Below are 13,352 nucleotides of genomic sequence, written 5' to 3'. Positions count from 1 at the left end.
ACTATTTAAAATATTTGAGTATTTATTCTATTTACAATATTGCTGAAGAACATAACAGAAGCCCAGCATGGAACAGAACATCATGGAATGATGCCCACAAAAAGGCATTAAGCTAAACTCTTGCTACTGTACTACCCCCTCCCCAGGGATAAGAGGTGTCTGTCTCATGGGCAGCCTTGGGCTGGATGTCACAGCTCCTGAGCACAGTCCATGTACAGAAGGCCTGAAAACATACGTGCAATTTTTCCCATTTCAGACCATAAAATTCACCAGTGCATCTATGGTGAAATACAGTACTGACCAATTTATAAAAGCAGGCATCTGTAGCACACAATAAAGTAACAAAATACTTGTTTATTGGTAACTGCACGTTCTGTCATTTGATTTCCAATCCCCTTCTGTCCCAGAGAAATGCTCAGATCAATCTTACATGAAGAACTGAAAACATTGTTTCCATTTCAAAGAAAGAAATACAAGAAATTTAACATAGTTTAACTAATTTAAGGCCTAGTTAAAATTTGCTCTTTAAAGGATAGGCACTGAAGCCAATGCACATTAGGTACTAAATATTTCCTACACCAGTTTGCTCTGGTGTAGGAAGCAGCCTCTGGTTGCTTTTCTATGTGACAGCTTCCTGTCAAGTACTGGAACAAGGAACTGAAATGGCTAATGTGTCTGAGACTCAGACAGAGGCTGGAGAGCACAGACTCAGGAAGAGGGGCTAAGAAATACATATTGGGAAGTAACATAAGTTCATTCCAGGGCTGCAGTTTGAACTACTGCCTTGTTTTCCTGGGGGAAAATTAACAGGCAGCTCCAAACCAATCTGAAAGGTACAAAGGCATTTGAATCCCTACTTGCCATGGCTGTTTCTATCCCAGCACTGCCCCTACGTTTCACTATTTGAAAAGGCAGCTAAATCTTAAAGCAGTCACCCACAGCTGCTGGCACAAGGGAGCTGAGCAGCCTAGGAAGCATTACAATCACAGAAAGGTTTAGCACCTGGCCCAGCATCCCATCTCAATGGCAGCAGTTCTCAGGGAATGTGGGCTAGAACAGCAGTGGATATACACAATAAGGCCACTTGTTCTTTGGTGTACCTGAACAACGCCTGTTTTGATATGTCAGATTTAAAAGATCAGTATTCAATATATTTAACAGAAAGCACCTAGAGATAACATTCATATATCAAAGCTCTGGATATGATAATAAAATCCATTCAGAGAACAAATCCTCCCCCAGAAACATCTGTGCAAAACATGCACATCTTCCAAACATGATTTATGACAGATTTTAGTAATACAAACCTTCTGTTTGTGCTGGCTTTGATTTTCCAACTAAGGTAATCTACATCAAAATCAAATGCAACTCACATAGTTGGGGAGAACTCACATAGTTTTCCCAACAAAAATCAGAGACAGTCAAAGGCAAAGATAAGGCTGATGCAAGACAGAAGAATTCACTAACAGACTCAGCACAGGCAAAACCAACAGGAAATTCACTGTGGTGGAGACAGGAGAACTGTCCTGGTTTCCACAGGGAGCCAAGTGAAAACCTGTGAAAGTCCTTTCTACAAAGGCTGGGTCAGAGAGACCTGGCTGACACCTCAGCATATGCTCCATGGTAAACTTCCAAGTTGCCTCTGTTCAAAGAGTACCATAAAGCTATTGTTTGCATCCACATTTTTACCAGAAAACATACAAGCACTCAACTGGAAGCACCTACACAAAACAGCAAGTTGGACCGCCACATGTGAAGAACTAGTTACAGTAATCAGCAAATTACTAAAAGCATCCAAAAGACCTGAATACCTAGGCAGGGGAAGACCACAATCTTTACAAATATATGATTGTTTAGGAGTATAAAAGAAACTTTCAACATATTTTGTCCTTGTATCAGCAATCATGTGCTGAAAGCAAGAAAGGAGAAAAAGAAGCAATAACTGAAGACACTCTTAACCATGTCAGCACTACTTGTTCCAGCGGAGCACATTTACAGTCACACGACTGCAAGTCAGCTCACACTGGAAGCTGCATCCCACTGCCCAGGGGAAAGCCCAGCCTACCTGCTGTACTCTAGAATCTTCAAATGTGACCTTCAGGCCCCTTCCCATTCACAGTGTTTGATGTGTTGACTGTATGGAAGCCTGATTCTACAAGAGCGTCCTGAGGCACAAGCTAGCTAGTTATGTTCTTACCTAACAATCTGAGGAACTCACCACTTAGTAGCACTAATTTTTCACAAAGTTACACTAATGTATGGCTCTGCCACCCACCCAGGCAGGCCAGTACTCACATCTCCCACAAAGCACCCATTCCCTCCCCAGCCTTTCCTCCCAAATCTCCAGATTATCCTTCCTACGTGCTCTAACATAACCCTCATTCATCTGCCTAAGAATCTATTCACAAGCAATAGTGTATTAACTGACCTCACCGCCACAGACAAGAGCTTCTCCGTTAGTGACAGTGACATGATGACCCTAATAGAATGCAATGCTGGATTTCCCCCCTGGTGGATTGAGGACTTTGTTGTGTGAGCGTGGCCTTGGTCCTAGTCGGGGCTCGTGATTGTCCATCTTGGGTTCTGGCTCCTTGCATTGCTCCTCTTTGCCCAAAGCTTTATTCTCGCCTCCGTCTTCCAGGTGTGGTTTGGTATTTTCTGTAGCTACATTAAAGAAAACATAATAGATCATCAGATCACTCACTATTCTGTAGTGCACAAAGCACCTCATCCTCTGTCATTGCATTTTTCCCCACATCTCCCATCCACAGCACACCAAGGTTTCTCATTACCTGGTCATTTTTCCTGAAGGAAACATGTAGTAAGAAAAGAATTTCACTTTTCACAATTATTCCTCTTTTCTTTCAGCAATCTTTCTAGTATTTCATATCCTTTTAAGGATATAAAGACTGAGCAATTCACCTTCAGAATTATTTTGGCAGTTGCAGGCAACTAAGAGATACAACGTACCAAACAATCTTTTCATACTGAGCTTGAAAGCAGGGATCCCATAATTCTTTAACAGTTAGTTGAGCAATAATAAATTTTGTCAATCAGCTGTTTATTATTTACAACTACAGAAAGCCAAAATTAGTCATTTGAAGGAGATAGCAAGAGAGGAAGTGGTAATCTGATGTTTTGCCATATACAGATTCCATACGTATTTGTATATACACACACATGGTATCAAGCAAAGTCTAAACACAGAGACACAGAGTATCACAACTCACGCCTGTCCTCTCCTCAATAAGAGGAAGAGAACCATTTCTCTGAGACAAACAATTAGATTTCTGACTAAACTTTTCAGTCATATTGTCCTAAAAACATGAGACTAGGCTAATGTTTAAGCAGAAGGACAAGAACCTTCCTCATAGCTTATCTTCCCAAGGAGAACAAAGAAAAGAATTTCTCTTGCTGACCTTCTAGCTTCTTTGGTATTTCCTCTTCTTTTAAGACAATGTGATCCTGCAAAGAAATCAAAAACTATCTTAGTGTATTATTGTTATCAAACAGCAAGTCTGCCACCAAATCCTTCTGGAAATTTTGCTTCATTTTTAAGTTTATAGATCACTGATCAAATAAAAGCAAGCTGTGTGCAGCCCTTCATCCCTTCCACTTCTACAGAACCCCAAAAGCAGGGGAACAAATCTTCTATGTTATGGCAAGATGCACATCTCAGACAATTCATTGAAACATAGGTGAAGAGGCTACATTAAATCATCAAAATGTAAGCACAGCAGTGGTGGGTTAACTGCCAGACAATTTTAGAGGCCTTCCCCAACCTTAAGGATTCACTGATTTTAAGATCAGGAATTACCCTTTTTGTCAAGTACCTGCTATCACACAGGACAAGTTGATACACACAACTATAATACAAACAGCCCTGGAAGACCCTATTTGTATGCAGCAATTCCTGTCTTCACCAAGTATCCCAACAGTCAGGTAATACTCAAAACTTTTTAAGACCATTTCCCCAACAATCTGAACTGACTGTTGGAAATACACAGCCACACTTCAGAAAACTGTTTTCCCACACATGAAACTCAACGTCTTCTTTCCAGCTCACTACCTCCCACAATTCCAATGCTCTAATTAATAACATAAATTCCACAATGGTGTCTTCCATTTAGTCAGGAATTAATGGGAATTAAAGTTACATTTCTAAAAAAAGTAGCTAAAAAGAAAGTGCAACCATCCCAATAAAGGGGTACAGAGAAGCAAAGCAAAGCCCTCTCCTACACCAACAGCACTACTCCTGTCAAAACCTAGATCCCAATCTTATTTTTCCTCCTAATCTTTTCATATGGCCCCAGATATTACTCTAAACATGCAAAAAAAGAAAGCACTCTACCAACAGCTTAAATTTAAGGGGAAAAAAACAAAGGCAAGAAAGGTAAATTGGACTGATCCCCTTTTCCTAAGCTTCAGGAAAAACTGGACACATTGTGTTTTCAGCACAATGACAATTTCTGTCCTGGTTCCAGTCAGTACAGGGTTAATTTTTGCAGCAGCCACTGAGGGCATGGCAGGCACCTAAAGCTTATTCTAGACCACACCATGTGCAGGCTGTGGGGTGGGCAGTGGTGGCTGAGCAGCTGGGGTAGAGCCGTGTTCCATGTGGCAAGCCCCCGCGTGTGAACTGTTCATCCTTCCTGTACACTCCATTAGTAATTTTGTTGCTGTTACTGTTCTTTTCTTATCTCATTGCTATTTCCAGTAAATTGTTCATATAGCAACCCATGATTTCACCTTCTACCTCCCATTTCCCCCCTGGGGGGTGGGGGAAGGAGAAGTGGGAACACTAAACTGGGGAATACCATTCCTAAACCACAGCAGTTTCATAGAATGTTAAATTTCCATGTTATTTGATGTGCCAGAAACATTATCACCCCAATACCTACTCACTTATTGGTACTTAGAGTAGGGGCAGCAGGTTGTAAATCTGCATATAGGGCACTTAAATACAGTAACTGGCAACATATTCTGCTTTTTCCAAACACAGATGTGGTCATAACTACAAGTAACTATTACACATCCAAGCTTTAAGATCAAAACTCAACTGTATAATCTATGTATAACAACTCTAACACTATAATAAGAGACACTTTTGTCTATCTTGTACAAATCAAGTACCTGCTGGGCCTAACACCACTGATCTTGAAGTTCAGTTTTTTACTGTTGATCACTGCAAGCCTACTCTGCTGAAGTGCTTTTAAAGTGACTGCAGATACATGTATTTAAGAGAGCTGAAGTGCATAGCCAGGCCTCACAAAGGTTTATGACTGTAGCTCACCAACTTCCCAAGTCTGCATCAAGATCACATCTGCTAAAATACAGAATAAGGAGAAATATTTTCTCCCTATCCAGTTTAAATGCCTCTTGGCTCTGTCAAGAGCTCCAGTTGTACCTCACTTACAAGAAAGATCAAAGGCTTTTTCCTTTTCTTTTTTTTTTTTTTTTGAATGCACATCCATAGTCTAATTAATACTTTCACAACAAACTGCAGAGATCTGATACACCCAAAATAACAAGTTATCAAAAAGACTTTGGGAATAACAGTCTAACTCAAAGTCACTCCATGCACATTCAGTTCTGTTCTTAGGGAGAGCAAAGGCATATGACAGAGCACAACAGGACCCTGGAGCTGCTTGCTGCTTGATCTGACAGCAACAGAAGTAGAAATACCTTGGGTTTGTTCGGGTGTGCTCGCACAATGCCAGGAGAGACAGGAGACCCAAAGATGTCGCTTGTCTTCCCACCAGGTGGATTCAAGCGTGGACGAGGCTGAGCAGAACTAGAGTCCTCAAAAATGCCACTTTCTTTTCCTCCTGCAAGGCAGTTATTAAGACTTTTTTTCTAGATTAATTTTATCACATTATATTCAAAAAAAATAAATAAAAATTGAAGGACTTGTACAACCCTCCTGCCTAGGGACTTAGTCCTATTTGTCTAGTTGAAATCCTTTGTTACAATTCACTGGCAGGTCTCAAATTGGGCTAACTGCTGACAACTCTACAATATGAAACTATTTCCTTTCATCATTTCTTAGAATCTCAATTTGGAAAGAATTAAGACTTGAATAAAGTGCTAAAAAGTCTGTGAACATGCAAATCACTGAAATATTAACATATCCAGAAGTTTGAAGAGATTTGTTGTTCAAACCTACTGAGTATGTAACATAAAAAGACAGATCCCAGCGCTCCAGTTTAGGAGCACAAAACCATTCTATGCTGCAATTCAGAGGCCAGTCACAGAGAAAGAGGGGGCAGCTTTTACCTGGAGGGTTTGTTCTTTTTGGAATGTTCTGAGGTTTTTCTGATGCTCCAAAGATATCGGATGCCATCCGGTGTGGCCTGCTTGAAGAAGACACTTCTTCTGTACTCCCAAAGAGATTACTAGAATCTCCCCCTGGGGGTTTCAGTACCCTTTATCACCAAATAAGAAACAAGATATGAAAGTTCATTTAAAATTTATAGCATTCAAAATATTTGATATCCCTTCCCATTCTCTCCTTGTATGTAACTATCCTGATTTTAATTTACTTTAGGTAATTCTACTATATCCATGAAGTATCTACTTTTCAAGAACTGTTTTAATATTCTTAAGTTCAGCACAAATAACGCCAACCTCCTGGTCAGTCAACTTGATCATTAAGGTATCTATGATTAGGTGGAATGATCCTAACACTGCCACCTACACAAATGGCTACACTATCTGTGGTGTTCCAGAAGTAACAGAGATTATGATGGCTAGGATTTTAAAAATAACCATTAGAGAATCAGACTTTGTGTTAAACTGCATATACCAACTTTGAATCTGTGATACAATTCATACCCACTGACTTTTAAATAAAGGCAGACATTTCATAACTACTAAAAAAATTGCTAGTCTCAACCATCAGTTATCATAATAGCTGCTGTAGTTTAGAATGGAGAGACAGAATACCAAAAAGTCAATTATTTAGCAGTCAAGCTGCAAATCCATTAAAACTAAAGCTTTGCACCAGAGGATATCAAATGGATCTGCAGAAAAAATTGAGCTTACAGCAGAAATCATCTGACTTCTTGAAAATTTACCAAAAATAATTTGCTTGTCCTTCAGTAGTAATTCCATAATTAATGCCTAAGTCTTGTTCAACATTTGCTTGTCCTTCAGTAGTAATTCCATAGTTAATGCCTAAGTCTTGTTCAACAGATTACAGGTCCCTCCTCAAAAAGGAACCAAATTACTATTGGGAGTAGAATCAGTGGAAATCAATTGGAAAATTAACAGAAAGAGCACAGGAAAGAGATTAATACCTAAATATGGCTGAAAGAAGTTCAGCAAAACAAAAAGGCCTAGGAGTGCTGGTGGACAATGGCTGAACATGAGCTGAGTGTGTCCAGGTGGGCAGGAAGGCCAATGACATCTTGGCCTGTACCAGGACCAGGACAGCAACCTCTGCTGGGCACTGGGGAGGCACCTCAAACCGTGGGGGCAGTTTTGGGGCCACTGTGACAATAAAGACTTGAAGTGGCTGGAGCATATCCATAAAAGAGAATGGAGCTGGGGGCAGCTCTGGATGAGGAGCAGCTGAGGAGAACGTACTGGCTGTGCTCAACTCCCACAACTGATGGGAGACTGCAGCCAGGGGGGTTTGGGCACTGACGCCAGGGAGTAAGGAACAGGCCCAGGTTGTGCCAGGAGAGGGCATACCGGACATCAGGAGGAATTTCTTCACAGGAAGGGATGTTGAACATTGGAATGGGCTGCCCTGGGCAGTGACAGTCACCATCCCTGAAGGTGCTCACAAAATGACCCAATATGGCACTTAATGCTCTGGTCTAGTTGACAAGTAATCAAAGGTTGAACTCCATGATCTCAGAGGCCTTATCCAACCTTAATGATTCTGGGATTCTGTATTAAAAATAATTTTTACAGTTACATCTACCAATTACCCACAGTGTTAGCAGCTGAACAAAGGTAGCAGCTCAATTATACTACTTGTAATCTTAACCCTTGCTCTAGAACCTAAAATAACCTTTGCTTTTAAACCAAGAGAACAGTTATAAATTGCAAGATCTTGATCCCACTCTACTTGAACAATTCAGATATAAGTAAATTATTACAACCCCTCTTCTCCCTAGCCCTGTGACAGCAAAATGTCATCACAGGCGAGCTACATCAAGTATAAAATGAGGAACCTCTTGGTGCCAAGATCTACTCCAGTTTAAGATTTAATTTCACAAAAGTAGAGATATTTGGCTGCTCTGTCAGAAAATGAGGTTAGTGTGCATTTCAGATCTCAAGATGCAGAATGCAGTTTTAGGCCTTTTAGGGAGGAGAAAAAAGTTCTTCTTTTAGTCTGGAAACAGTTTATATGCGCAGCACTAGCCTCGGGGGGCTGTCTCTGCTGGCCAATTTCAATACTTTAATTCTTAGTACAACTATGGATTTAATACACACTTTTAGCTTAAGGAGTAACTAGAATTGCAGCAGACAGGACAACTCCTTGTCCAAAGCACAGGTTAGATCACACAAAGCTTATTTATTTACAATTTAGTGTCCAATAGACTACAGACCCAACTAGCCTCTGTGCTCTCCACGTATTTTAGAAGACTTAAACCCACAATTAAAGCAGACATTGTATAGGTAAATCATGTATTTCAAACATTCACAATGCCTCACCATGAGGCAGTTTAAGTACTTAAAGCAGGGAGACATAGGAAAGGGAACTCTACAAATAAGTAGTTTGGGAAGGAGTCTCTGTTAAAGTGGATTCCTCTCACATAATTTAAATTATTTTTTACTTTACCTACTCTTTCCAGCTATTTTTAAACTGCATTTCGTCCTTCTTGCATTCCAACTACACTAAGTATACCAGCAAAGAGACTGAAAGGAAGTAAAAAGCTGTTTATACAGCTGGAGTCTCTTACAGCCCAGATTCATTCAATTTACCACACTGTTTGCTTAACACATGCCTACAAGCATAGGAGGGAATAATAAAATAACTACATTCAGATTCTTTACAAGAAAAATAGCCAATCATAAGAATCAAATTACTTCTCATCCTTATAATGGGTTTTAAGAGCTATTGCAGAAAGAAATTCTAGAGAAAATCCATTTTAAGATTAAAAGTCTTGATAACTCAGTAAAGAAACTTCATCAAAATAAATCCACCAATTAATCTTATACTGTCCTTTCATTTTCAGCTTAGTAGCCACACTATGAAAACCCTACTGTTGCATAATTGACCAGAGGCATCCCTGGTGGTACTTGCAAGGTTGAAATCAGCACAAGTACCTTTTCTGCCAGCACCACACAAAATTGTGGCCTGACTACATACACAAAGTGGATTTACCATCTCAATTTCAAGAACTTTGTAATGCTGGGAACCTTCCTTCCAAGCATTACGTAAACTTTCAGTGTCACCATGTTAATAAAATTTGAACTAATACAAAGTCAGATAACTACATCATTGACAGGAGTTACCAGAAGTAACCTTGAAGTACAGCAACAAAGTCTGTCAGCTGATGCCAACAAGAGGAGAGGGCTTTGCACTTGCTTCCTCCAACCAAATATGTGGGAGACTACAACTTTCTTTCTGTGTAGCCTCTAGAGCACTGCTGGCCTCCCTGCACTACCATGTACTCAGTTCTAGAGCAGTGAGACATGCAGTGAGAAAATCAGACTTCACCTGTAAATCCTACCAAAGAAAACAGCATGCTAAACTCAGTTAGCCAAGATGAGCTGCTCCAACAGAGTACACATAAATTTAACATGTAATTTAACATATGAACAGTAACATATGTTAAATTCTATGTTAAAAATCTTCAGTTAAAATGTTTAAAAACTTTAGTTTATACTTTATAGTCATTTTAGTTTACATCAGTATTATGCCAGTTTATACAGAGACATTTTTGTTTCTTGTAGCCAGGTATGTTGGGTCTTTATTCCTTTGAGAAGGTATTGCTTTATTCTTTCAAACCATGAAAAAACAACCCTTTGTCTTCTACAAAATCTAAATCTGCCTCTCTCTCCCCCCCTCTAGCAGACCAGAAGTTTGTGAACTTCTCTAAAACAGCTAAATCAAGAGCCCTATTCTACAAGTTTAAAAGCCCCCGCTAATTGCTTTGTTCTCTTCTGGCAGATTTGAAGAATTTTAATTAGTTTTTCTGGTATTTTATTTTTTATATCCCCTACGTTCTAAAACACTTGTATTTGAATGCCCTTTCCTCATTAAGCCTTTCAGCCAACCTATAGAAGGTTTATTTATTACTTCAAGACACCCGCTACATAATTGTTTTCAATCCTGCCTGAAAGTTAAACACTGAAGTTTTACCAGTTTTTAGACTGTTATTATAATACAGCAGATAAGTGCTGCATTATATAGAAGAGAGTGGCAGAAAGCAGGTGCTGAGGTTTGGAACTGCAGGCCCTAAAACAAGACCAGAGGTCCTGGGGTGCTTCTGCTGTGGGATCAATGGAGACTCACGGCTCGTTAACCAGCTCACATATACAAACAGCAAGCTGCTTTATGCAACCATGATCTTGAGCTGAAAGCCCCAAGAGTACTGCTGAATTTACCATTGTCAGCTCTTTGCAGTGGTTGTGAAACTGCTCATACACAGGACAAATCGAGTGTGCATTAATACGCTGCGTCTTCATAGCACAATAGCAAAATGAGACAACTCTGTCCTGTTTTGCTTTTAGAAGCTCTTCGACATGTAGTACCATGTTTTATTTTGAAACAGCAAAACTTGCTTAAAAATACAGAGCGACATTGTTGAAGTTCGAAAAAATAAAACTAGGCAGTTAATTCAATTCAGCAAACTAGTTGCTTGCTCTTTCACTGTACATATTTAAAGGATCACTAGAAATACATTTCACTGGACAATTAAGTGAAAGCTTTCACTTAAAATCTTCTTAGTATAATTTATTTCTAACAGTAATATCCCTGTACTACGAAGTTCTCAAAACGCAAACACGGGTTTATAATTTTCTAGGCATGATTTTCACACTAGGAAGACGTTTTTTCCCCACTTTCACAGCTGCTGGTGGTTGCTGCTGGCATCTTGAATAAGGCTCAGATTTAAATAGAGCAACTTCTACGTACCAAGAACTGCAAAAGGATTTGCATTCTCGCTGAACAAAGTTTTGTTCAGGGAATGAGTCAGCCGTGTCTTCAAACCAGATACCTTTACCCTTGATGGCACAGTCGATATAGTAAATGCCCCAGAGCCCACGCTGCAAACCCGCTAAGGAAGCTCCGGCGGCGCTGCCACAGTCTCTGGTACAGGCTCCAGCCCGCTCTCAGGCACCACAAACACACCCCGACACGGCAACAGGAGGAAGCTGTATGGCCACCTCTGCTCGCTGTTAACTAACACGTTGCAGTGGTCTGCCTGGAAACCCACTTTATGCGTTAAATGTAGTTTCAAAATTATTATGAAAACAGACCTCAGAGACTACACTAAGGACAGAGCATCCTCAAAAGTCTTCTAAAACCATGTTACAGCTTGGACCTACTGGAATACTAGAAAACTTACAGCGTTCTTGGACAATTTCGAAACCCTTCCTCCTTCCCCACGCGACAGCCTCGCACATGGATTAATCACTGCGCTCACGCACTGCAGTATTCAGGGTAACTATCCTCCAAACAAAGCAATATGTTTCAACTTCGTAGGGCGAAACAAGCCGACATCTGTAGGCGTTTGTGCACGGAGAGTAGCTGGGGCCCCTCGCTCCCCGTGAGTAGAAACACGGGGGGAGAAGGTGCTCCACAGCGCTAGGCCCTTCCCTCCGCGCCAGAGTCCCTGCAGGAGCTCCGGGGTCGGGCCGGGAGCGGCCACCGCGGGTGGCCCGCCCGGCCCTGCGGCTCTCCCGGCGCGCCCGGGGCAGCACCAACGGGAGCGCAATGCGGCCACTCCCCGCCCAGCCCCCGGGGCGCGGGACAAGCAAACTGAGGGACGGCGAAGGCGCCAGCCGCGCACTAGCTTCTATCCGGCGGTACGGCAGGAAGGGGGCTCCACTTCCTCCCGCCGCGGCCAAGAGGTTCCTCGGGGGAGCCCGATCTCCTCGGTCAGCACACTACATCCCCGACCCAACCCCCTCTGCCCCTTATGGCCCTCAGCTGGAGCCTGCACCTCCCGCGCTCGAACAAAGCCCCGCCAAGGGCTCCGCGACGCCGTACGACTCTTCCCTCCGCCCGCCCTGCTGAGCGTCCTCCACTGCCCCACCTGGAGCTAGGCTTGGCCGGCTCGGCCTCAGCGCCCTGGAACATGGTGATACTCAGCAGCTTCGCTCCGCAGCCCCGCTCCAACTGCGCCGTGGGGAGGCCGGCCTCCCCGCCTTGCCCGGCTATTGGCCGATTTAGCTGCCCATCATGACGAGCAGCCTATCGAAGGCAGCTAACTCGCTCGAGATCCTGCCTGTTCGGCCAGCCTCGCAGAGGGAGGGAAGCTTAAAGGGACCCGCGTCGGCGCTTATCCCTGATGCCTTCTATTGGTTGCTCTGCCCGTCCGTCAGAGGAAACTGCATAGCCATTGGCTGAAGGAAGGGCGGGGTGAGCGGCGGGAGTGTATTTAATGCGACGGGGTGGGATAGGGGTGTGGGCTGTGGTGGCGGAGGGAGGTCTGGTTCGTGCTTCGGCCTTCCAGTTGAGGCTTTTTGTGAGGGTTTCACTCGAAATAGGGGTGCAACGCAGAAAACAGAAGGAAGATCATCGTATGGAATAATCTCAAGGAGGACTTCGTAACCTGCTGCCCTACCCAGCGTTTCCGAGTTCGAGGATACCCGAGCGGCACGCCCTGAGCCCCGCCCGCAGCCGGCAGCCCCTCAGGCGCAGAGGGAGCGTTTCAGTGCGGGAGATCGAAGCCGCTCCAGCGAGCGCGGGCGACCCGGGCAAGCGAACAGGACATGGATCGGGAAGGGCGCTGCAGCGCAGGCTGTTTGCTCAGTTTTCTGGTCGTCACGGTTGCTGAGAGAACTCAAATATATGGTGCTCGCTCAGCAGGGAACTGAGTCCCCTAAACTCACCAAAAAAGATGCAGTCTCAGACTGAAGTCCCAAAAAAACATGCAAAAAACCCATATAGCCAACCAGGCTTCAGGCTGTAGCTAATGGCTGAGCCTGTCAGTGAATTGTATCAGTGATGGGCGGCTGCATTGAAGCGATACGCGGAATAAATAAACTCCACAACCCGATGTATTTATGAAGTGGGTATGTATGTCAGCGCCTGGCACAAGCGAGACAGCTGTCGTGAAAACTTGTGCCCCGAGCCTCGGGCTGTCCCACATCTTTATTCACAAAGGTGTTCCATATGCAATACATTGCACAACTTTGCAATACATATTCAACCCGTGGCCCCGCCT

At 42.8% G+C, this 13,352-nt stretch overlaps 1 protein-coding gene across 2 annotated transcripts; it reads right to left on the bottom strand.

Moving 5' to 3' along the window:
* Positions 1-334: 334 nt before the first annotated feature.
* Positions 335-12,377, bottom strand: JPT2 (Jupiter microtubule associated homolog 2). 2 transcript variants are annotated; one of them, XM_005493164.4, is made up of 5 exons: positions 12,219-12,377; positions 6,277-6,425; positions 5,686-5,828; positions 3,420-3,465; positions 335-2,664 (listed from the first exon to the last, which is right to left on the bottom strand). In XM_005493164.4, exons 1-5 carry the CDS (start codon positions 12,260-12,262, stop codon positions 2,480-2,482), a joined length of 567 nt encoding a protein of 188 aa, XP_005493221.1. In that variant the 5' UTR covers positions 12,263-12,377; the 3' UTR covers positions 335-2,479. The 2 variants fall into 2 exon arrangements, with proteins under 2 accessions (XP_005493221.1, XP_074408805.1); XM_074552704.1 differs by having other exon boundaries at positions 6,277-6,353; positions 12,219-12,348.
* Between the last annotated feature and the right edge of the window lie 975 nt (positions 12,378-13,352).

This window comes from Zonotrichia albicollis, chromosome 16 (assembly GCF_047830755.1).
Source record: "Zonotrichia albicollis isolate bZonAlb1 chromosome 16, bZonAlb1.hap1, whole genome shotgun sequence".
Lineage (NCBI taxonomy): Eukaryota > Metazoa > Chordata > Aves > Passeriformes > Passerellidae > Zonotrichia > Zonotrichia albicollis.
Note: the sequence above shows the minus strand (reverse complement) of the source record. Positions and strands in the feature narration are given on the sequence as shown.

What these genes read in the sequence shown, in the direction of transcription:
- JPT2 (XM_005493164.4), bottom strand. Translation starts at nt 12,262, where the DNA reads ATGTTCCAGGGCGCTGAGGCCGAGCCGGCCAAGCCTAGCTCCAG. An exon ending in CCGGCCAAGCCTAGCTCCAG is followed by an intron (nt 6,426 to 12,218) that starts GTGGGGCAGTGG and finishes TTGGTGATAAAG; the next exon opens with GGTACTGAAACCCCCAGGGG. An exon ending in CACACCCGAACAAACCCAAG is followed by an intron (nt 3,466 to 5,685) that starts GTATTTCTACTT and finishes ATTTCTTTGCAG; the next exon opens with GATCACATTGTCTTAAAAGA.